This window comes from Gobio gobio (assembly GCF_949357685.1).
Source record: "Gobio gobio genome assembly, chromosome: 9".
Lineage (NCBI taxonomy): Eukaryota > Metazoa > Chordata > Actinopteri > Cypriniformes > Gobionidae > Gobio > Gobio gobio.
In genome coordinates, this window is record NC_137115.1 from 50,349,523 (window position 1) to 50,375,918 (window position 26,396).

Genomic DNA, 26,396 nt, shown 5'->3' on the forward strand with positions numbered 1-26,396 from the left:
AGCTCAATGGAGTAGGACACCAGAAAGTGCAATAAACACCATTATTAATACAAAAACACAAACTATAAGAAACATTATGTGCTTCTTTAGTTCTGGTTTTAGCAGGCCACGCAGAAATGCAAAGGACTAATAAAGTAAAATAAATAATTTACAAAATTATTCATAGATGTTATTATGTAAATGCAACCATTAGTAGATATATTCATACTGTTTGTGATAAATATACTTTTTGGAACACATCGGTTGAAGATATTGAACATTTATTTTTCTATTGCCCTTTTCTATTTCTTTTTGGACTGACTTTAAAATAGACATGACAAAAAAATCGAAACAGAACTCGTAATTAAGAACCTCATGACATTTTACTTTTTAGTTTTCAAAGCCCACTTTTTTCTGAAAAACAAAACTATATTATTAATCTTTTAATTATTTTGGCTAAGTTTTATATTCATAAGACAAGAATTACTCAAACAAAACCCTCATATAGGCTATTACCTTTTATCATGTGATCTCACAATACATTGAAACCCTTTCAAACATGAGATCACAAAACAAAACTTATTAAAACAATAAAACATTGAAAGCTTTTCAAATACATGTAACTGCCCTGATTTGATACTTTATTTCAGTAGGCTATTTTATTTTTTATTATTATTTGTACATATATGTTCATTCTATATTTTAGTTGATGTTGTTATTCTGTTCTACATACTCTGAACTGTACCACAATGTCTCATATTTGTGTACTTGTCTGTAATTGAATACTGAATATATTAAATACAAAGGACTACGTCATGACGTAATTACGTAACGAGGCAAAGAATCACAATTTTTAACCGGTTCTTTAAAACGGACTGCTTGAAAGAATCGATTCGCGAGTCGAACTTCCCTTCTCTGTTGGACATTCGCATCCAGCAGGTGGCAGCAGTGATTGACGTCCATTGAGATTGATGAACATCAATCGCTTCTGATACACGTGACCACGCCTTCACCGCGAGTTTGTGTCAGTTGTCAAGGAAGCGCGTCGATGGTTACCGACATGGCGTAAATGTTTCAGCGGTAGCGAACGACGATAAAGTCTTACCTTTGCCTGCTTTCATTTAAAACAATGTCAAGATAGCATGTATTCGGGTTTGGTTTAGATGAGTATCAAACTACAGGAAGTTATAAGGAAGGTTTGTCGCGTTCTGTCTGTTTCTGTCGCACTGGCTGGCCAGTTTCCATCTTACTCTCTTTATTCTTTAGAGCTCCAAAGCAGATAAATTCTGGTTTTGCCAGCTATGTTATCGCTCGGTCGTTCCGACGTCAATAGGATGCAGCTTTTGTTGTATGGATGAGAACTGTGGTGTGTTGAGACCTGTCATCAGCTTGTCATCCTGATAATCGGGATGCCAGTCCTGGAAGACACACTTTACTACTCGTATCCTTTTCCTTGTCTGAACTACCAGCGTCAATGTAAGGTGGTTGGTCTCATAGTTTTACTACAGTAGCTACTTCAGATAAACACAACAGACTTTATTTATTAATCGTGCTTATAACGTTAGACACCATGGCTGACCAATTGCCAAGTAGGATCATATAACGTTATACAGCTCTGGAAAAAATTAAGAGACCACTCCAAGTGCAGAAATCAATGTTAAGTGGGCTCTTAATTTTTTTCCAGACCTGTGTAAATATATATATTCATATTCCATTATGTTATCTATGTTTAGATATTAGTCATATGTTTGTTTTCTTTGTTGTATCTTTTTCTTTGTTATATGCTGTACATCTCATCAGATGATGTTTTATTCTGTAATAATTATACCTTCCTTGACTGTATGCATCCCATTAGGAACATTAGATCAGGTTTACATGGAGAGACTGAAAATGAAAGGGAAGTGCTGGTCCAAGAACAGAGGTACTGTCGGGCTCGGGCTCGCAAGCTTTTCCAGGAAACAAATCGCAGACGACAGTAAGTGTGTCAAAAATAAGTGTAGGACACCTTGAGTGATTGTATTTAGGAGATCGACTAATATGCATGAGTGTTTTTTTCTGCATCAAGATCTTAGGTTAAATGCATTTGTATAAAATTTTATTTTAATCAACTTTTTCATTTCAAATGTTCTAATATTTCAAGGTATTAAGCTTTTTGTTTCCAATTGTCAGACTCCTGTATGCTAACATTCACACAAATAGCCCACTTTAAGTTGTAATTTACAGCATGCTTAATATTGTTAAATTATTATTAAAAATACTCTCTTTTATTATGTGTTGGCATCACACACACTGCATGACAATATATGAACATGGAAGTAATTTCACATAACCATTACAAATTAATATGAGGGACTCTCCCTCTTCTTACCTTAAAGGCACAATATGTCAGATTTTTGGATTCAAATATTCAAAAAGCACTAGAACAGTGGTATACTGTTGTGTACTTAAGTTACATAATCCTGAATGTTTCCAACAATGTTCAAATCCAGAGAAAAAAAAGCATTGTCTGTCAGTGGAGTTATATCCATGTTACGCTCGATTTACAGTTTCACTTCTGTAGAAAGCATGGAAACATCAAAGACGCTTTTTATATTATGTGTTTTATTAGACGGGAGCAACTGTTTGGATACATTCATCGACAGAAACGAATCATTGTTACACTATATTGCCAAAAGTATTGGGACACCCCTCCAAATCGTTGAATTCAGGTGTTCCAATCACTTACATGGCCACAGGTGTATAAATCAAGCATCTAGGCATGCAGACGCTTCTACAAATATTTGTGTAAGAATGGGTCGCTCTCAGGAGCTCAGTGAACTCAAGCGTGGTACCGTGATAGGTTGCCAACTGTGTAATAAGTCCATTCGTGATGTTTCCTCACAACTAAATATTCCACAGTCAACTGTTAGTGGTATTATAACAAAGTGGAAGCAATTGGGAACAACAGCAACTCAGCCACAAAGTGACGAAATCACAGAGCGGGGTCAGCGCATGCTGAGGTGCACAGTGCACAGAAGTCGCCAACTTTCTGCAGAGTCAATAGCTACAGACCTCCAAACTTCGTGTGGCCTTCAGATTAGCTCAAGAACAGCATAGAGAGCTTCATGGAATGGGTTTCCATGGCTGAGCAGCTCATCCAAGCCTTACATCACCAAATGCAATGCAAAGTGTGTGATGCAGTGGGGTAAAGCACGCCGCCATTGGACTCTAGAGCAGTGGAGACGTGTTCTCTGGAGTGACCAAATGCGCTTCTCTGTCTGGCAATCCGATGGACGAGTCTGGGTTTGGCGGTTGCCAGGAGAACTGTACTTGCCTGACTGCATTGTGCCAAGTGTAAAGTTTGGTGGAGGGAGGATTATGGTGTGGGGGTTGTTTTTCAAGGGTTGGGCTTGGTCCCTTAGTTCCAGTGAAAGGAACTCTTAATGCTTTGGCATACCAAGACATTTTGGACAATTTCATACTCCTAACTTTGTGGGAACAGTTTGGGGACAGCCTCTTCCTGTTCCAACATGACCAGTGCACACCAGTGCACAAAGCAAGGTCCATAAAGACAGGGATGAGCGTGTTTGGTATGGAGGAATTTGACTGGCCTGAGTCCTGACCTCAACCCGATAGAACATCTTTGGGATGAATTAGAGCGGAGACAGGCCTTCTCGTCCAACATCAGAGCCTTACCTCACACATGCGCTTCTAGAAGAAAAGAAAAATTCACTCCTAAACCTTGTGGAAAGCCTTCCCAGAAGAGTTGAAGCTATTAGAGCTGCAAAGGGCGGGCCAACTCCATATTAAATACTACGGATTAAGAATGGGATGTCATTAAAGTTCATGTGCATGTAGGCGTCCCAAAACCTTTGGCAATATACAGTAGTATAGCTCAACACAGTTAGTCTTATTGTTTGAATCTCTTATTGTTTGAATGTCCCAGGCTCTCGGCCCGTCCTGCTTCACACCACAGTAACGTTAATAAAACTTTAATACATTAGCTTATACATGATTGTGAGTCCCGTCAGATTGCTTGTCATCGGCTGTGGAGGTGAACATAACGTGATAAAATAAACTTGCACAATAAAGAATACTTGGAAGGAATATAGTTTAATAACAGGAGATACTCACTTCACACTGATACATAGACGAAGATGGACAACTAATGACAGAAAACTCAGAACTTAAATAGGCAGATCAAACAAAGGGAGCTAATGAGATCATTAAAGGACGACAAGTGAATGAAATTACTAATTATGACAACTCAGGAAAAACTAGGTCACAGGTCTGAACCAAAAGCACAATGAAACATATGAGACATACATGTAAGAAACACGCAACTCCCATGATTCAACGCTCATTCACAGCTTCATCAAGCTGTGCCTTTGTTATTATTTTGAAAACGTGACCTTCAGCGGCAAAACTTACATACTGTGCCTTTAAAATAATGAAAATGTTTTATTTACTTCCTGTTGAGGACCTGATTAAACAGTGAAATTGATGAAGAAAAAATACCTGTTTTTTACATTTCAGGAAAATTCATATACATTTAACACATTGAATAGATCATTTTATGTTTTTGGAAGAAATTTTTGCTGTCCATCCAAATGATTATTAGGACTCTTAACTGCCCATTTATTTCCTGAAACATTGCTGAATACATTGCAACCTGGATATCAAACTGCACAGCTGTAGCCTGTTGGTCTCTGAGGACTTGTTATTAGATGAGGTGGCAATAACAAGAAGAAAAAAAAACTAGCGTCAGCGTATTCACTAAGGAGGCAAAAGACTGTCGGGTAAGTGTCCCAGAGATCAGAAGCAATGCACAGCTGCTGAGTTTGGTGTTGACAGTGACTGTCAGATATACTAAGAACTGTCTCCATGCTGTTAATGACTCAGTCTGAGTGTTTGACCTGGTCAATCCGAGTGCTCATTGAAAGTGAAGCTACCCTACAGGGCACAGATACTGTTATATAATCCTTTATTTGTCAGCCAAGATATACCAGCTTGAAATAGAAGCTCTAAGAGCAAAGTAACATTACTTTATAGAAGGCAGTGCAGTGATGAGTGTGTTCAGAGAAGGCTGAGACACAGAGCCAGAGCTATTTCTGTTGTGGTTAAATCATTCCTGAAGACATTTTAAAAAGATTTAAAGAATGAAAACCAGAGAGTCAAGGCGAATCAAAATGAATACATTTACACAATTTATTCAGAAATACATAAAAAATGTAGTTCATCCATTCAGTGACTTGAATGCACAAACATTTTTGTATTAAAATTAATTTGGTAGCACTTTATTTTCACAGTCCTGTTCCGTATGTACATACTATGTACTTATTATAGGTATTACATTAATAACTAGGTTCTAACCGTGAGCCTACCTCTAAACCTAACACTTTATTTTAAGGTGTCATTGTTACAGTGTAATTATATATTTAAGGACTGAGTAATATTAATGAACTACATGTACTTACTATATGGTTAGGGTAGGATTAGTGTTTGGTTGAGGGTTAGTTGCATGTAATTATGCATTATTTACTGTTATTACTATGGTAAGTACGTGTAACATATGTAACAAGGACACTGTAAAATAAAGTGTTACCCCATGTAGTTACCTTTTATTACCCAGTGCTTTCTTAGGTAAGTGCACGTACTGTAAAATAAAGTGCAACCATTCATTTTAATATTTTAAACTTAAAAAATATCAGGTTTGTACAACTGTCCTGATATCATAATGAAGAAAAAAATCCTCATTAAAAGAATGAAATGAAACCTTATTAAGTAGTTCGGTATAATCTTTTATTTTTTTACTTATATCATAGATAGGACTCTTGCAGACCCTCATAACTGTGTGTCAAGTTCAACAAGTCTAAATATATATATATATATTTTATTGTATTATATATATACAGTATATTATTTTTAAATAAAATTATTTGACCTTTTTATTAGTTCAGGTTGTTTTATTATGATTCTGCATAATTTTAGACTGCAGCATTGGCATGCACTGGTTTCTGTGCCATTAACAAATGAATTTAGCTGAAATGCATCTGTTAGAGAAGGCTCGGGTTTCTGTTGACCCTCTGAGATAACAACAGCGTGTGCAATGAGCTGATATTGGCAATTAGATTAAAGTCTCATTTCCATTTTAAATCAAGTGATGCATTTGATATGCTGCACGCAGTTGCCAAAGTTCTCATTCATTTATCTTAAAACAAATAAAGAGGACATTGTGTGTGCAAAGCATTGTCTAACTGTCAGACGTCGGCTTATATTTTCCTACTGCCTGACTGCTTGTCTCATGGTCTCTCCAGGGCTCTAGATGAGAGAAGGAAACAGTGGGATGTTCAGGAGCAGAGACTGAGGGAGAATATTCTACAGCAGCGCCATCAGAGGGTCCAGGACGCCACAGAGAACTTCCAAAGAGCTCATCTCTCTCCATCCCAAAGGAAAAGATCAGGTAGGTTCAATGAAACAGACAGGCGCACACTAAGGGGACATTCACACTGAACACATCTAAAAATGCAAGATGCAGAACTGTTTTTTAAAAAGTGCAGTGCAGACCGCGAGTGTCTTGAGACATGCTTTTGAGACATGATGCAATAACGGAAATAACAGAAATAGCCAAACAGCAGAATAGATAGCCACTATGTTTGACATGGAAAAAAGGAAAATAATCACACTGGCTATGGCATTTGACTGTGTCGCTGTCATTGACTGTAAAAAAAGATAGACGACGCGCCTTCACTCTCTTCCATTGTAGTAAGTGAAGCCGCCAGTGTCCAAATATGGCGCTGACATCTTGGAGCCGAAGTCTGCGCAGTAGAGAGGACGAAGAGCCGCGATATCAAGGTCCCGCCCACACTCCCACCTAATCAATCAGTCGCCCCTGAACTTTTTGTGAAATAAACAGTTATGGAAATGTAGAAATTAAAGTTAAAGCTCCAATCTCCTCCCGAAGTTCCTGAAAAAGTATCTTGGTGCCTCAGTCACTACTTCACTCCGTGACTTCTGGGTCTCAGCTGTTCATCAAAACGTCACACAGAGTCCTGCATGGGTGTGATTTTGTAAATCCGCACCCGCCCGTACCCGCAGTGCTTAAAACCACATCCGACCCGACCCGCTTAAAATAGAACCGACACCCGACCCCCACCCGAAATAAAATCAGTTTACCATATCACATTATAGACACACTTACAATTTTTTTTTTCAGTCTATAGCCCCGTTTCCACCGAAATTACCCAGAACAATTTGTTTTTTACTGGAACTTTTCCCCCCCAGACCTGCTACTGTCTGCGTTTCCACTGCGGTCTAAAGTACTGTGAAGATTAGGCAAATTAGTCCAGAGATGTGGGACTGTGCACGGCTGCTCCTCCCAGTCAGCTACGGACAGTAATAATTTTTTTGCAACACTGTCTGCAACAATAGTATGGAGGAGATGCAAGCAGCGCTGCTTTTGCTGGTTATGTATTGGTTTACTAAAGAGGTCATTAACAAAACTGCGGAAAAGAGACAAGCACTGATACTAGAGTGTATTATGAAAGCTCGTAAAGCTAGATTTAAATAAGACAACGTATGTTATTATCAGCTATTACGGACATTAACCGGTCGATTGCTGAGACGAACGCGCGCCATCAGACAGAAAGAGCAAGACTGATATTAACTGAACGAACCTCGCAAAAGACTTTTAAAAATGCCGGTTGAAATAAAATGCTGCATGAGTTCAACCAATCAGCATGTTCAGCGCCCAAGTCCCACCCCAGAAAGTTTCCGAACTTTGAAAAAGTACTACCTCGGGAGCAGGGCCGTTTGGAGGGGGAAATATTTACCCGGAACTTCATTTAGACCTTAACCCTTCCTGCGGTCGAAACACACCGAGTACCACCCCAAAATTCCTAGTTCCTGGGGAAAGTTCCTGCGGTGGAAACACGGTTTCTCCCTTGTCCGACCCGACCCGCACCCGTATCCGACACAGGTAGGATGTTTTTCACCCGTTTCAGCAATATTCGCGGGTACCCGCACCCATGCAGGACTCTGACATCACACCCTCGTTTTTATATAACTAACTCATCATATAAATAACTAAAACAAAACTTATTTAAAGAACGAGCACTTGAACTAATATCAGCGTGATAAAAACTTCCTAAAATGACAGAAACCATCTTTGGGGAAAAATGTATTTGGACTGTAATTTGTTTGTTTAGTTTGTCTATGTCCCATTACATTACATTACATGGAGAGGGCAGGTTTAGGACCTACTGCATCCAGCCACCTGGGGGCGATTGAAGCACTTTATCTTAACTTTTCAGGACTCGTATGGCATGCTTGGTCGCTTCTCAAAGATTTGCCATGTCAACTTGCTATTGTAAACAAAATCTTGCAACACTTGCCCGGCTTACGAGCTAAAAGACTAAAATGCATGTTTGAGCTGTTTTAACTAAAAGCAACATATATTAAAATATGTCTGTGCCATTGTTTTGTCTCAAGATGCACACCAGACACCAAAAAAAAATGCCCTAATTGAACTATGACCTAATCCTGGCTTAATATAAGCCCTGTCTGTGAAACCAGGCCATAAATAGGTAGGCCTTTCAAAACCAGAGTTTGCATAATAAAGCGATCACCAACAGAATAATTTTTGGCGGGGATTAATGTTAGCACAGATATCATACCAGTTGTGTCTAAAAAAGCGGGACAAAATCGGACATGGTCAACTGATCAGATCTGTGCATTAAGCCGCAGCCTAATTCATGTCTCTACAAGTGCTCTTTATCTACTGAACTATTATAGGACCGTATGTGCTCACATCTCATCCACTATTTAAATAAAGTGATTTGTGTTCTGCAGCATCCGTTAAGAGAAGAACACCCAACCTTGATGAAGCACTACATCATATTCAAGGCAGTCCACTCTTATATACTCATCAATCTCAATTTTTGTCCAGTGCCTCCACTCCTAGCAGGTACGACATTGCTGCCATGACAATATATCTTTGGTGAAGATACATTTTGGTAATGTTATGTAACAGCTTTTATGAATGAATTCCATTAAAGTAATATTTCATGTTAAATATAACTATCTTGGAAATTAATATCAACTCAGTTTAACAGATCAGTAGTTCAAGTACACTGAGATATAAATGTCTGGCCATATGTGAATCAACGTTGACATTTCAAACTATTTAAATGCATTTTAATACATTAAGCATTATATAATGTTATATTGCTTATTTGTCTTATTAATGAAAGTTCCCAAAAAGTGTAACAAAAATTTATTTTACAAATTTTGAATAAATTAAAAAAAAACTTAAAATATTAATACTTTTGGCAGCACTTATAAGGTTTTTTGTATCATAGAAACTATTTTTTTTATATATATATATATATACAACGATCAGGCATAACATTATGTCCTGATATTGTGTTGGGTCCCCCTTTTGCTGCCAAAACAGCCCTGACCCTTCGAGGCATAGACTTCTCTAGACCCCTGAAGGTGCTGTGGTATCTGGCACCAAGATGTTAGCAGTAGATCCTTTAAGTCCTGTAAGTTGCGAGGTGGGGCCTCCATGGATTGGACTTGTATGTTCAGCACATCCCACAGATGCTCTTCTAATTAACTTCTTGAGCAATTTGAACTACAGTAGCTCGTCTGTTTGATCGGACCACACAGGCCAGCTTTCGCTCTCCACCTGCATCATTGCCGCCCATGACCCTGTCGCCGGTTCACCACTGTTCCTTCCTTGGACCACTTTTGATAGATACTGACCACTGCAGACCGGGAACACCCCACAAGAGCTGCAGTTTTGGAGATGCTCTGACCCAGTCGTCTAGCCATCACAATTTGGCCCCTGTCAAACTCGCTCAAATCCTCACGCTTGCCCATTTTTCCTGCTTCTCCATGATGAAGAGATAATCAGTGTTATTCACTTCACCTGTCAGTGGTCATAATGTTATGTCTGATCTGTGTGCATACATATATATATTGGCCATTATTATATATTTCATTATTACACCATTTAATTTCCATCTTTATGCATTTTATGTAGAATAATTTTATCTTCTTTTATTATTATTATTATTATACTAAAGTGGATTTAATCTTTAATCTCATACTTTCTTGTTATAAAGATGCTATACTAATAAGTTGATTATTACAATGCCTGCATTGAACCACTTGTTTGTTTCAGGAGCTGCACTTCCTCCCCAAAGCCTTCAGGGGGCGCCCGTCACCTACGTGCCCTATCTGCAGCTGAGGCCTACACCAAACTCCTGCAGGAGAGCAGCCTGACTAACTTCAGGAACAACCAGCCGTTCTTCCTCAATGAGCAGCAGGAGACACAGACTGTTCTGAAAGAAAAACAGCAGGCCGATACACAGGTTAATATACATACTCATATTTGTGATCAACTTCCTTGTTATTGTTCACAGTGACTGACTATATGCCCGTGATTGTGTATGTTAAAAGAGGCCTGTTGTCAAATTTGCGTAAGGAGTATGTGAAGGTTTTAAGGGGGGAATCAACATTATACTTTTAGCCCAGGGCTCCTCCTGCCACAACACGCTGCAGCATCTTCTGAACAAACTGAGGTGTTTAAAGAGATGAGCTCATCCTGAGGCTTTAATCACACAAACGCATATTAAAGCCACAGATACACGTTCCCCCTATCTCTATAACTCAAACAAGCATTCTTTCCCTCTCAGACAGTCGGTTATGTCTTCTTACACACACCAGCTGGAATGTTACCTGCACTGGCTTGTAGCCAACACATCATTTAATACATTGAACTGTGAACAGAGCAGGACACAGAAGGTAATAACCCTATTTATAGGATAGGTTTTAGGCTTAGGTATTCTAGGAAAAGTGTTCCATTCTGTGCGCAAATGCAGTCAGACTTATGGAATGCCCTTCATAGGAACGTCTGTGACTATCATGCTCTACCTGCATTTCCTTTGGAGATTTAGTAAGCTATTATATTTTAGCATTTTTACTTTTTAAGAAGATTTTAATGTTTGTATCCAAAAGATCCAAAAATACAGAGACTTCAATCCTCTTGCATAAATGTAGATCATCCTTTCCCATATGGAAATGTTCCAAAAGTAATATATTATTAAAAGTAATATATTTACACCAGTGGGACCTACAGCCGTATACACTGTGCTGACTTAAGAGGGTGCTAATTAATGATGTTTTTAAATTATCTGTGTACATATTGAGAAAATGAGAATAAATAAAGGTGTGCGTTTGTGTGTTGTAAAGCCAAAGTGTGTATGTGCGTGCATGGGTGGGAGATGGGTGAAAACAAATCTGATTGGCTAGTTTAGTTTTGTTTAATTGCCACTTTTTCCACACACGAAAAATTCTATTACAGATAGTTAATGTTTAAAACCAGACTCAAAATAAATACATTTTCGTTCCATTGACTTCCATTCATACGTATGTGAATGCGTCAGACCGGAAACGCAAGCTCATGCAAAAAGTTTTGCATTTCGCTGCGTTCCAAAGTTTGGTGAACTCCGACCTGTGATTTCGCATTACGTGAAGACATGTAACCAGAAGATAAATAATTTCCCCCCCAGTGTCACAGACAAGGCTTAAGTCTAGTCTAGTTTGAGCTGTTTTAACTGAAAGCAACTTGCACTGACAGATCATAAAATATATCAGTGCCATTGTTTTGTCTTAGGGATGGGCGATACCACTTATTTTGTTTTCGATACGATACCGATACTTTCAAGGTCAGTATCACTGATATCGATACCGATACGATACTTCTAAACTGAATTTTTTAATTATTAAATTATTGAAATTACTAAGAGTAAAATTTAACATTATATTTGAAATGTATTTTAACATTCAATATGCCTTAATTGCAACTTATTAGATCATATTTTTGTTTACACATGGTTAAAATATGTTTACTCGTAGTGTTTACCATGGAAATTTACAAATATTTGAACTATGATCACCGTATTAAAAAATAAACCATGGTTAATTTTCATAAGGGACTGCCAGTGACAGGACGTTGCACCCATAAAATGCAACCCTTTTTATTCTGACATTAGTTACAGAATAGAACATGATCAATATCAACTTTTAACATTACATTTAAAGAGTATAATAAACTATGTAGGCTACAATTTCTATTTGTTTATTGTGAAATGACTCAAACATTTGTTTTTTGTCTTCTGATGAGCATTTTTCAGAGCTGCGTTTCCAAAAGCATCAATGGTTTCTTATGATAGTTTTGGGAAACGCAGCTCTGTTTGAATATAGTGGAAGCCGTGTGCGAACGCGCTCTCTGTGATTGATTAGTTCTGTCTTGCAGCATTTGCGTGCGTTCAGATCATGGTTCAGATGAGCAGGAAAATAGTTCTATACTACACAACTATTCGGCAACATAGGTTATTTGTATTGTATGCAATAAATAATCTTTTTAAACAAATTTTAAAAAAAAAACACCTTAGTATTCATATTTTTATTTGAGTATCGATACTTTTCGATGCTCACATCAGTATCAATATATCAATACTTCATATCGATACGCCCATCCCTACTCAGGATGCACACCAGAAAAAAAAAATTCTAAGGCACGTTTATAAAAGCCACTTAAATGCCCTAATTTAACAAAGGCATAATCTTGGTTGCAGCGTCCGGAGAAATTTTGCATACTCAAAGTCTAGTGTGACCATGGCTTAAACGCTTTACAAAATAGCCGAACTTGATTGAATCTGATAGAGTTTTGGTTCCTTGCCACTGTCGCCTTTGGCTTGGCTTGCTCAGTTGGGGACACTACATTTTCAACTAAATATCTAAATACATTTAATTACTAAACTAAATTAAATACATCAACTAAATAACTGATCTGCCCACATTGTCACTGTATATAATTGAATGAGCTAGATGACATCACCGTTTTCTCCAGAGCGGCTGTACAGCCGAATCAAATTCTGTTGCATTATTTTCCTGTTTAACACTGTGAAGCTGCTTTGAAACAATCTGCATTGTAAAAAGCGCTATATAAATAAAGTTGACTTGACTTGAATCATTTACAAAAAGGCCTAAAACTGGGTGGGTGGGGATGGATAAAGGAAGCCACTTAAATGAAAAGATTTGCATCAAGAGTGTCGGAAACGTGACAAATGTCATTTTTGCCAATTCTGTGTGTACCCTGAGATGAAATCCTTCAGGCGCCCCAGATTTACACTACCGTTAAAAAATACTTTTATTCAGCAAGGATGTGATACCTTTATCAAAAGTGACATTAAAGACATTTGCCATTACAAAAGAATTCTCTGTCAAATAAATGCTGTCTTTTTTACTTTTTATTCATCAAAGAATCCTGGAAAAAAAGAAACAGTTTCCACATAAATGTTAAGCAGCTCAACAGTGTTCAACATTGATTATAATAAGAAATGTTTCATATTGGAATGATTTATATGTTTTATTTTCCACGCCTCTGCAGCATGCATGCAACATGATCTCCAAAAAGCACTTTGCTAGTATCAGTGCATAAGTGCTCTAATGTTTTTATATTGATTTTCAGGAGTATCTTGATACCCCACATAGCGAGACAGAGAGTCTGTCTAGCCTGGACAGCTTAGAGAATGGAGAAGCTCAGAAGAGCCCTGACACTGCACCGGTTTGTCGCTCCCAGCAGAGCATCACATGTGGCCAGTCTTTCTACCTCCCTGTGGATCCTTCTAACCTCCAGCACCCCAAACGTCCTCAATCACCACTGAGACAGTCCAACAACCCATGTTCCCCATCTCACCCCTCCTCTTCCAAAGCCAAGAGTTTCCTGGAGGAGATCTTAAACCAGGAAAGCAAACTCAACCCCAGCTCACTCTCACCAAGGGATCATGAGTCAGAGGAAAACGGGAGTCTCCGGAATCTCACGCTAAAAAGATTTGATAACTCGAAGGACCAATCGCAGAACTTCGACGCCCAGTCTACTCTTGGTTGCCAAAAAGAGTTGACTCATCAGGACTTAACTCATGATAATGACAGGGGAGCTCAAGGGAACATTTTGAAAGACAAAGGATCTGCGGTTGCCCACTGCAGAACGCAAGCCGTGCCAGATAACACACCTCTGGAATCCTCAAGTCTGACTAAAGACTTCAAGCCAGAATCCAAACAGCAGGAGGAGAAATATGCAAAACAATTATCAGAAGTAGAGTCGGCTCTTCCAGACAGCAGATACAAACACAGCAACAGTTTGTTCAAAGCCTTTTCGAGCTCAGCTGCCCATCTTTGCATAAATTATCGGACTGACCCGAGTTCCCTGAACATGCAACCAATAGAAGCACTGGGTTCTTCACAGTCGCATAAACACAATCCAGATGTAGATGATGCCACAGGGCTCAAGAGAGAATCCAAACCGCTGAGCATGGAGGAGAGTATAAGCATGCATCCCTCAGATCCTAAAAATGAAACGGATGTCACCAAATTGGCGAAGGCTATGTTGAAAAGCACGGAGGAACCCAACAGAACATCTGCAGAGCCTGTGACCCACTCTGCCCCTAACAACAATGTCAGATTCCTGAAAGGGATTCTTAAAAACCATTTAAAATCCATGTCGGGAAATGTCAAATTCACTTATAACCCTGGCCATGTGCTTTTCACCAAAGAAGTGGCCATATTAATCCGGGACAGCATGGAGCTGGCCAGGGCAAAACTCAATGAGCCGGAGCAGAATAGGACTATTAAGAAGAAACTACGTTGGTTTGATGAGGTGGATGGAGTTGAGGGGGTGGACCGAGTGTTTAGAGACCCCAGCAGGCGTGCTAACCTGCCTCAACAAACCCATAAACAGCTCTCGGCGGATCACTCGGACCGTGTGAATTTACTCACAGGGGTATCAAAAAACATTTCCAAAAAGACCTCAGCTGTCCCCGCTGGGCCCCAATCCACTAGACAGGCCTGGACAGAGGTAGGGCCCCAAGAAATCCGTACACAGGAGCATATCAGAGAGCCCACCTCTCAAAGACGAGCCCTGTGCATTGGGGGCTCACGGATTCCCCGGAGAGCACGCTCAGCCAGAGTCGGCTCGTGTCCCGTTACCTCCCGGGCCAGGAAGGGCACTATCATCAGGCCGCAATCTGCCAGGGAAGCGCAACATGTGGCCAAGACCCAGGGGAAGATTCTGGTGCCTCGGCCCCCTCCAAAACCTGACGTTGTGGAGTGTGACCTAGCTGAGTGTCCCGTGTACATCTCCAAGGCGTCCTGCTGTGATGATGGTGTACAAAGCAGACAAGGTCTGCAGGATCCGTCCCTGTACAAAGACACTCCAGATAGCCAGACAATAGTTCATCGGCCTACCCTCAGAACAGATGCTATCTGTGCTCCAGCTCCACCTTACTGTACCTACACCCACGAGACAGGCATCTGTTCCCTCTCCCCTCCAGATGCCCTTGCAGACAATCTCAGGCGCAGGTGTGGAGAAAATGGGATCTGTTTGGACCGGACTCCAACAGACGAGGAGATCTCACTGCTGTGGCATGGAGTCCGAAGTGCTCTCGCCAGCAAAGACGGTAAAGAAAACGCCAAACATAGTATATCCCTCCTAACATATTTTTTATTTCAACCGAAAATAACATCTCACTATACATTGGTGGATATTATGATAACCGTACAAAGCCTTACGTATCAAATAGTAAAACAATTTAAAAAAATGTTGAACTATTGAAACGTAAACATCATACATACAAATGTAGTGCATATGTTTTTATTTCATTAGATAAATCAGGTTTTTATGGTAAGTTATTGATCACAACAAAATAGTGTTTTTAATTTAATTTACAATCTTTGCATCATAACTGAATAATTTTTTGTTCATTAAGGAACTTTTCTTGTGGTAAAAACAAAAAACAGTATTTCACTACCAAGATTGGTGAAACCACATTCTAAATAAATAATATAAATATATATTTATTATAAATATAAATGCACAAATATATAAATGTGCAAATTATATATAATATAATAAAATAATATTTTTTATATATTTAAAATAATTTTTAATTTTTATTAATATATATATATATGTACATATATGCAGTCTACTCGTTTAATATTTTTAACCATTTTCATCAATAACAATGTCCTTGCTACCATTTTTTACATTATATATATATATATATATATATATATATATATATATATATATATATATATATATATATATATATATATATATATATTATTTTATTATATATATTAGAAATTATCATTTAAATGTAAAAAATGGTAACAAGGACAATGTTATTGGTGAAAATTGTTTAAAATATTAAACGAGCAGACTGCATATATATATATATATATATGTATATGTATATGTATATGTATATATATATATATATATATATATATATATATATATATATATATATATATATATATATGTATATGTATATGTATATATATATATTAGGGATGCCACAATTCTCAATATAATATTGAACCGTTCGGTACGGCCTTCACGGTTCAATACGTGCTTGTGAATTGCGGTTTTGCATTTAATTAAGTATTTTTCTACAAATTCTATCATTTGCCTCCATCCCAATCCACTGAACAACGCGACATACATTCACATCACACGTTAGTGGCAGAGTTATACTCACGGAACACTATAGTAATTCACAATCACGAAAGTTCATTATTTGCATGCGTTTTAAAGCCTTGCCGGCGTGTGCGCGGTTTTAACATACGCTTTTCCGAGCGCGCGCACTAAACGCTTGTCAAACACGTGATTACTGGACTAATCGTCTTACTGCGCTAATACTGTCAAATACACACAAGGTTAACATAAACACAGTCGGTAATGTCTAAAGTGAAAGTAAAATCGGCGCGTGTCTGCACGATGCACGCAGGTCATGAGGCAGCCTGAACACGCGGTCCTTAAAGGGACAGTTCACCTCTAAAATTATGTCATTATTTACTCACTCTAATGTTGTTCCAAACCTGTATTCATTTCTCATTTTTGAGTGAACTATCCATTTAATGTTAATACAACAACAAAAGACAAAGAGAAAATCACTCACTGCTCTTGACTGAAAAACTTTAATACAGTAGCTTTAATTTAATAATAAGTAAAGTTTTAAGTTTAAGTAAGGTTTTTCAATTCTAAAATAAAGAAAGACTATTGCAATTATAAAATAGTCCTTAACCTTTTGCTGTTCCTGTCGCTTAAGAATAAAATAGCAAAAAACTGATGTGACAAGCCATCAGAACAGAACCGAACCGAAAACCGTGGTTAAAAACTGAGGTATGTATTGAACCGTGGACTAACTGTATTGTTGCATCCCTAATATATATATATACTTTACAGTATACACTATTGGTCAAAAGTTTAAAAAATTATCTTCTGCTCACCAAGGCTGCATTTATTTGATCCAAAATACAGCAAAAACTGTATTATTGGGAAATATATTTACATTTTAAAATAACTTTTTTTCTATGTGAATATATTTTAAAATGTAATTTATTCCTGTGATCAAAGCTGAATTTTCAGCACCATTACTCCAGTCTTCAGTGTCACATGATCCTTCAGAAATCATTCAGATATGATGATTTGCTGCTCAAGAAACATTTATGATTATTATCAATGTTGAAAACTGTTGTGTACAATTTTTTTTTTATTATTTAATGAATAGAAAGTTCAAAGTTGATCACAGGAGTAAATTACATTTTAAAATATAATCAAATAGAAAACATTTTAATAATATTTCATTGTATTAAGAGTTTTTTTTTTTTTTTGTATTTTTAATAACATAAATGCAGCCTTGGTGAGCAGAAGAGACTTCTTCAAAAACATTTAAAAATCTTTTTGACCGGTACTTCGGTAGTGTATACGATCATTTTATCTATAGTGGGCAAAATATTTGAAATGCATTACAATGATCATTTTAATTTATATACCTCAAATACATGCTGTATCATATTAAATACATTTTCAACAGTAGTTTTTTTCTTTTAGTACTAGTATAGTATAGCATAGTAATGTATGAAAGTATGAAACGTGTTCATCATGTTAATGGTGTAGAGGCATTAGTAGCATAAATAATGAAATATTAGATATGTTGTGATTGGTTGTGATTGAGTCATATTGCGCAGCATTTTCTCTTACAGTGTGTACTGGCAAATTACTTGTCGTGTCACGTTTGGTTAGAACATGGTCTAGCAAGTTCCAGCCTAACTATTTATTGTTTGCCTATTTCTGTATTTTCATCATTCCTTTAAAAGATTGGGAATGATTATTTACCTGCTGTGGAAAATGACAAGAAACATTCCGGCAACATGTTACTGAACTAACAGTCCTTCCCATGAACTTTCACTGCACCTTGTCATATAGTCAAATGAGAGTGGATTGAAAGAACTGAGCTCCCTTTGTGTGTCGGCGAGCTTTGTTTGAGATTCTTGAGGGATGTTTTTCTAGAGTCTTTGGAAAGGGCTCTTTTTTTGCTGTTGGTCAGTTTTCTTTGGCCCTCTGCGCCCCTTGGGATTACTACTCTGTTGAAATGGACCCATTTAATGATGGACTGTTGTTCCTCAGGGGTCAATTTTTTTTTACAACATCAGGAAACCTCTACACTTTGAGGACAGAGACCTCAAGTCTCTGTGACTTTCATACTTTGGGACCTTTCAGTTGAACTGTCTTACAGTTCTTTTATCTTTTTTGTCTCTCTCTCTCTCTCTCTCTCTGAATTGACTTAGGTGACCCTCAAAGTTTTCTTGCTCACAATGGCCCGTTGTCTTCTTCGCCTCAAGTCAGTGCCAGCCTGTCCCATGTTACCATCAATGGTGATAGTCTGATCAGTGGTGTCAAAGGAGCCTCAAGAATGGGTGGCTTTTTCTTGTCTTCCGGTAACTGATCGAATGAATACAGACACGTTTATTGCTTCACTAGGGTTGTTTAGACATTAAAGCCACAGATCTGTGAGCCCATACATCAAGACAGAGATGTATGAGATTTCAGAGATTCATTGGAAATTACCTTTGAGAGGAAGTTGTCACTGATCACTGAAATGTGCTGCTTGGATGTGAATGTGCTTTTTAATCTGAGTTTCCTCTGTAAATCAGTGAAAAGTCCAATAAGGAGACAGGCAATGGAGAGTAACATGGTGAAGAACCGAGTTTCAGTAGAAAACAGCAGAAATCAAACCGCAGGAACCACACAGAGAAAGCCCAGTTTTCCTTATCAGGTAAAAATGCTTTTACTCTCTAACTACTGCCCTAGAAATCAAAAAACGTGGAAGTTGCTAAGACCACTAGTGCGTTTACGTTTTAAAACACATTTTAAAATGAAAACGATCCTATACTGTTTCCATCACGTTTCAGAAACGATCGCTGTCTGCACCGCAAGCGCATGTCACATGACCGTTCATGCACAAGTGTTAAAGGGTTAGTTCACCCAAAAATGAAAATTCTGTCATTAATAACTCACCCTCATGTCGTTCGACACCCGTAAGACCTCCGTTCATATTCGGAACACAAATGAAGATATTTTTGTTGAAAGCTGATGGCTGAGAAAGGCTTCAGATAGGCCTCCATTGGCATTCAGTACATTTACACTCCCAAGACCCATAAAACGCACTTAAAACGTCGTTACAAAGTCCATCTCACCACAGTGGCTCTACAATAATTTTACGATGCGACGACAATAGTTTTTGTGCGCAAAAAAAAATCAAAATAACACCTTTATCCAACTTGTTCTTGTCTTCCGTTTGGGCCTCCACGACGCATGCGCGAGAATATGACGCAGCGCCGGCGTTCGGGAATCCATGGAATGCACACTTAAGCCCCATCTCAACTACGCTGAGACCTAAAGCACGATCAATGTAGAATTCAACAGCTTAGACACGCGCGTCTTCCTCTGCTTGTAAACAAATCGCTTCTGGGTCATGTGTCCGAACGCCGGATCTGCGTCATATTCTCGCGCATGCGTCCTGGAGGCACACACGAATATGAACGGAGGTCTTACGGGTGTCGAACGACAAGAGGGTGAGTAATTAATGACAGAATTTTCATTTTTGGGTGAACTAACCCTTTAACAGTTGCCTCTTGTGCAGGTGGACAGCGGCAGTATTATACAATACAGCGTTTAACCACTCAATGGCTGCTAAAAAGGACCACAAGTTCAGCAAAGCATGCAGTTCCGTCCCTGTGTTATAGTTTATATCGTCGTCGAGGCTGGTATGTTACAGAGCCATTAAGAGAGACGGCTCAGGGCTGCGTTTGCCAAAATCATTGTAATATTAGGCGAACACTACAATTGTCGTGTTCTGGTAGCGTAATGTGAGCAGCCACGCCATCATTTTCAAAAGTCTCCGTTTTGATCTGTTTACACAGTAACCCAACCCCTGAGTTTTCATACTAAAACAGGGTCTGCAGCATTTTCAAAAGTGTCCGTTTTCGAGGTTCGAAAGTGCCGGAGTAGTGTAGACGACTGTAACTGTAGCAAAAGTTATGCGTTTTGAAACGAAAACGCACTAGTGGGCCCCGGGTCCTAGTTTGAGAACCACTCATCTAGTTTATACAGTGGCGTAACTTCGCTTTGAAAAGTGGTGGGGACACCGGGACACCGCACAACTCGTTTTGCTATGTGTTTATTTAAAACACACACGTGTTTATTTAATACGGGCATTTCTGCCACATACATATTATTTTTCCACTCAATTATGTAGTAGGCTAATAACGAGATCTTATGTCATAAAAACGACATAATTTTCTCGTAATAACGTATGTTGTTAAAACTACATATTTTTCTCCTAATAAGGACATGTGTTGTATAGTGATGTGTGTATAGGCCTATATATGTCTGTATCCATATTAGAGAATTGATTTAGCCCATGCCTTTGTCACACTTGTTTGAAAAGCAGAAGCAAGCTCAGCGTAAAATATCTCATCCGCTGCCTGTATCGGTGGCAATGCCCATAGCACGAAATTGTTGTAGCCTAATTTATTGATGTAGCCTATAGTTCTTAACAGAGCAGGTGGCCATGGACTGCTCATGTGGCGTAACTTTAACCTTGTAATGACGGACCCCGGTGCAGCCACAAATATCATAAGTTGGCCTATCTATAATAAGGCCTACTGTAATTAAGACATTCTAGAAATGTATTAAAAAGAAAGATGCTTTCAGCCTTACTCAACGGCCGCGGAAACAGGGCAGTGGGTTCAATGCATTCCTGCGTTCTTATTTTGCTTCTGATGTATTAAATATACAGGCAATTAGTTTATAAAACAATAATATAATAGGCTAATATTTAAACATAACTATGAATCTAAATAGTCTACGTTTTGCATGATGTAGCCTACTCCACTCCAAACGCTTAAAAAATGTATTTTGTTTATTAAACAAAAAGTTTTTAATTTCAAATTTAATTTCTAAATTCAGTTCATATTTCCAGCAAACGAAATTCCGAGCCAAAATAACAAAGTGGTAAAAAAAAACTGCAACATTGAAAAATATTAAAGAATTCGCGGGTGCTTTCGTCGGCATGTAGTGGGGTCAGACATGATTTCTATTGAGTGTTGTTTTGCAGAAATCATTTCTTTAAAGTGAATTTCGTTTTCTATAAATTGTATTTTAATTTTGATCAAGGTTTCATTAATGAATGGCCTCTTTATTTAATACATAAGAAGCAAAATAAGAACGGGATTGACGTGCGTAACGAACCCACTGGCCTGTTTCCGCGGCCTTTGAGTAAGGCTGAAAGCGTCTTTCTTTTTAATACATTTCTAGAATATATGTAGCTATTGCAGCATAGCATACAATATATTACTGTAGGCCTATTATAGAGTTATGATATTTGTGCACCGGTTATGCCACAGATCGATGCTAACATGAGCGGTCCATGGCACCTGTTACCCGTAACGAAGTGGTAAAACTTTGAGTTACCATCATGCAATTTCAAACATTTGGCTCGTCTCTGTATGTGGCAGCTGGCAGCAATGCGTCACAATAACCTGGCGTAAAAGTCGATTATTCTTTACAGATGGCGCGGTGTGTTTGGAAAGAAGACGAGTTCTTTATTAAACTCATAAAAAAAACAATAGAATATAAAATGCCACAATTTATCAAGACCTTGAAGCAGATAAGAGAGAGAAACACCTTGTATGTGCCGCTCAAGTATAAGGTGCTTTCCTTGCCATCAGTGCTTGAATAACACACGCGTCTCCTTCCAGTAAAAATAATGGCGTGCGGTGGCTTGGATATACATAAACCTAAAAACATACGTGGCATAATTTTTGGAATGACTTATCACGTGAGGGAAAAAAAATGTTTTAGTCGCACAACATCAGTTAATGGAAACGCCTGTCATTTCGCAATATTTTTTGTATCGACTATTAGGAAATATGGCAAAAGTTTTGTGCAAATCTGTAATGGAAAAAAAAGCTTCTGACCGGCGGAAAAATGTGTTAAATGAATGTATTACGATTTGTAGATCGTGCTTTTGCTTTAAAACACACCTTCCGCAATCTATTTTTCAATTACTTTTAAAAAGTGGTGGGGACAATATCGAGCCTGGCAAAAAGTGGTGGGGACATGTCCCACCCGTAAATTACGCCTATGAGTTTATAAGACACAAATGTAAAGGACAAATGTAATGTTGACAGTATACTTGCATACATTTGTGTTTATATTAACATGTTAACATGTTGATGTCGGCTTTTTGACATTTTTGAATTAAGCGTTTTGGTTTTTCAATAACTGTTTATTTGTGGTTTAACAGGTCACTGTGCCAAAAACTCAACACCAGAATAGAAATGGTCTTGTAGCAGACAGTGAAGGTAATTTATAATGTAAAGCAATATCCAATATCATATTATATTATGTAGATATACAGTGGGGAGAACAAGTATTTGATACACTGCTGATTTTGCAGGTTTGCCCACTAACAAAGCATGTAGAAGTCTGTCATTTTTATCATAGAGTACCTACTTCAACTGTGAGTGACGGAATCTAAAACAAAAATCCAGAAAATCACATTGTATGATTTTTAAGTAATTCATTTGCATTTTATTGCATGACATGAGTATTTGATACACCAGAAAAGCAGAACTTAATATTTGGTACAGAAACCTTTGTTTGCAATTACAGAGATCATACGTTTCCTGTAGTTCTAGACCAGGTTTGCACACACTGCAGCAGGGATTTTGGCCCACTCCTCCATACAATCCTTCTCCAGATCCTTCAGGTTTCGGGGCTGTCGCTGGGCAATACGGACTTTCAGCTCCCTCCAAAGATTTTCTATTGGGTTCAGGTCTGGAGACTGGCTAGGCCACTCCAGGACCTTGAGATGATTCTTACGGAGCCACTCCTTAGTTGCCCTGGCTGTGTGTTTCGGGTCGTTGTCATGCTGGCAGACCCAGCCACGACCCATCTTCAATGCTTTTACTGAGGGAAGGCGTCCTGTCCCCTTTGTAGAAAAGCATCCCCAAAGAATGATGTTTCCACCTCCATGCTTCACGGTTGGGATGGTGTTCTTGGGGTTGTACTCATCCTTCTTCTTCCTCCAAACACGGCGATTGGAGTATAGACCAAAAAGCTCTATTTTTGTCTCATCAGACCACATGACCTTCTCCCATTCCTCCTCTGGATCATCCAGATGGTCATTGGCAAACTTCAGACGGGCCTGGACATGCGCTGGCTTGAGCAGGGGGACCTTGCGTGCGCTGCAGGATTTTAATCCATGGCGACATAGTGTGTTACTAATGGTTTTCTTTGAGACTGTGGTCCCAGCTCTCTTCAGGTCATTGACCAGGTCCTGCCGTGTAGTTCTGGGCTGATCCCTCACCTTCCTCATGATCATTGATGCCCCACAAGGTGAGATCTTCGATGGTGCCCCAGACCGAGGGAGCTTGACCATCATCTTGAACTTCTTCCATCTTCTAATAATGCGCCAACAGTTTTTGCCTTCTCACCAAGCTGCTTGCCTATAGTCCTGTAGCCCATCCCAGCCATGTGCAGGTCTACAATTTTATCCATGATGTCCTTACACAGCTCTCTGGTCTTGGCCATTGTGGAGAGGTTGGAGTGTGTTTGATTGAGTGTGTGGACAGGTGTCTTTTATACAGGTAACGAGTTCAAACAGGTGCAGTTAATACAGGTAATGAGTGGAGAACAGGAGGGCTTCTTAAAGAAAAACAAACAGGTCTGTGAGAGCCGGAATTCTTACTGGTTGGTAGGTGATCAAATACTTATGTCATGCAATAAAAATGCAAATTAATTATTTAAAAATCATAGAGTACCTATGATCAAAATTACAGACTTCTAAATGCTTTTGTAAGTGGGCAAACCTACAAAATCGGCAGTGTATCAAATACTTGCTCTCCCCACTGTATAGGGCTTCTCTGGAGATTTTCAACTGGGGCAAGAGCAAACATTTTTTAGCAAACATTTCAAATGTAGCGTCACAAATTAAAATAGCGTCATTATTTATTTGCCCTCATGTCAAACCTTTATCCATGGGACACAGAAGACAGAAGTCGTTTTAGTGCACAGACACTTTTATGTTTTTATTCTTTTTTTTTTTTTTGAGCTTGACAGCCCCTGGAATATGAACTTGAGGGAAACAATTGATTGTGAAATATTACAATTTATCTTTATCTTTTTTTACAGTCTTCAGTGTCACATGATCCTTCAGAAATCATTTAGATATGATGATTTGCGGCTTCTTTTTATTATTAACGTTGAAAACTGATTTTGCTGCTTAATATTTTTGTGGAAACTGTGAGACATTTTCAGGAATCTTTGGTTAATAGAAAGTTCAAAAGAATAGCATTTATTTGAATTATAAATGTCTTTACTGTCACTTTTGATCAATTAAATGTATACTTTCTTCTTAATGACACCAAACTTTTGAACTGCACTAAAAGATTTTTTTTTTTTTATCAAACTGCTTTTTAAAGCTTTTTTATTTACAGTCTGTTACAGATTGTAACACCCTTAAAGCCCAAAGTATACTTCCTTCTTTTTTTTACATGCACACTAGCATATCATCTTATCACAGTAAAAATCCTCCACATTCAATTTTATTTAATTTCCTACCATATGGGAGAGAAATGTAGTAGCATGTCGTGGGTCTTTCATGTGGAGACTCTCCTCATATGTTTGAATATGATGCATTTAAAAGTTAATGACCAAACGTATCTTTACAAAAGTTCACAATGCCGTTGCAGACAAAATATAATGTGAATAACATTGAATAAATATCTTTTCATCAAGTTATATACTGATTATTAATCACTCAAACCTCTTTATCTAAACCTCTCTACTTAACCGTCGGACTCGCACATCCGCCATGTTCGTTAACACTTTTTATTCATGTTTGTAGTTCGAATCGAATCCTAGTCCAGTAGAGTGTGCACGGATCTGCACTTCGGATTCTAACTGGAAAAAGTAGACCATCCGGGTATCTTTGGAATACTTAACATACTACGATTTGGGACACACTAATTCTAATTTCGAATACTATTTAGGACGGATAGTATGCGAATTGGGACGCAACATAACACATTTTTTCCCTCCTGTTACAGGTCCAGAGGTGTCAGACGGTGCTCATGACGTTGTGGACTCTGCACAGACCCATAAGTCCTGCAACGGTCCAGTTGGTCCCCAGAGCCAGAGAATACAGTCCCTCAGCATCAGCGCTCTGTCACTGGAGGAGCAGAGGATCCTGCAGTCACTCGAGAGACTTAATCAACGTCTGCAATGTCAGCCTCATTTCAAATTCTGTACCCACACTGTCAAAGCTAATATGTTTATCCAATTGTTCAGTTTTCCAAATATCAGAAGCTGTGTTTGTTGGCATTTGTATTAACTCGTGCCTCCTGACCACTTCTTGATTTGACAGATGTGCAGGATACAGTTGGTGGCAACCCAGCAGTGAGGGGCATCTTTGCTTTGGGTCCTGCATTTGTGAGTATTGGCCATGTGTTGAGAGGAAGCGATCTGTTCCCCTGACCTAACGTGACCTGCTCACAGCTCTGCCCCCTCTCTCTCTCTTTCTTCTCATCCCTGCAGAACCAGACCGGTGAGACCGCGGGTGTCACCATGCGTAGGCGAGGAGCCTCTGCTGACAATCGCAGCCGAACGCAACAGCGTTACTGACTACACCTCCCATGATCCACCACTCCCTCAACCACCTTCTCTAAACCGCACTTTGAAAACCTTTAAACCTTACACGTGTGCTGAGACACACTCAAATACTGCATTTGAGTGGTATTTGTAATCAGTTCTAATATGTGTGAAATGATTCTGGCAATACACATAATACTTGGTATTTGTGTAATAAAAAAAGTTGTATGCATTCATAATGCCTTCTGGTTAGTTGATATCTATTTTTATAAATATATTTTCACAGGAATTGTACGTCATTAATGTACTGTATTTTTATTCTAAACAATCTTGACTCTAAAAAATAAATTAATTTGAG

At 38.5% G+C, this 26,396-nt stretch overlaps 1 protein-coding gene across 3 annotated transcripts; it reads left to right on the forward strand.

Moving 5' to 3' along the window:
- cep126 (centrosomal protein 126) lies at positions 1-26,396 on the forward strand. 3 transcript variants are annotated; one of them, XM_079824884.1, is made up of 12 exons: positions 1-1,420; positions 1,835-1,954; positions 6,276-6,421; positions 8,809-8,923; positions 10,148-10,337; positions 13,502-15,488; positions 18,670-18,819; positions 19,036-19,157; positions 22,692-22,749; positions 25,498-25,674; positions 25,815-25,879; positions 25,985-26,396. In XM_079824884.1, the coding sequence occupies exons 1-12, from the start codon at positions 1,389-1,391 to the stop codon at positions 26,069-26,071; spliced, it is 3,249 nt and encodes a 1,082-aa protein (XP_079681010.1). In that variant the 5' UTR covers positions 1-1,388; the 3' UTR covers positions 26,072-26,396. The 3 variants fall into 3 exon arrangements, with proteins under 3 accessions (XP_079681010.1, XP_079681011.1, XP_079681012.1); XM_079824885.1 differs by lacking the exon at positions 22,692-22,749; XM_079824886.1 differs by lacking the exons at positions 18,670-18,819; positions 19,036-19,157; positions 22,692-22,749.

What these genes read in the sequence shown, in the direction of transcription:
- cep126 (XM_079824884.1), top strand. Translation starts at nt 1,389, where the DNA reads ATGCCAGTCCTGGAAGACACACTTTACTACTC. An exon ending in TGCTCTCGCCAGCAAAGACG is followed by an intron (nt 15,489 to 18,669) that starts GTAAAGAAAACG and finishes GAATTGACTTAG; the next exon opens with GTGACCCTCAAAGTTTTCTT. An exon ending in TGGCTTTTTCTTGTCTTCCG is followed by an intron (nt 18,820 to 19,035) that starts GTAACTGATCGA and finishes TCTGTAAATCAG; the next exon opens with TGAAAAGTCCAATAAGGAGA.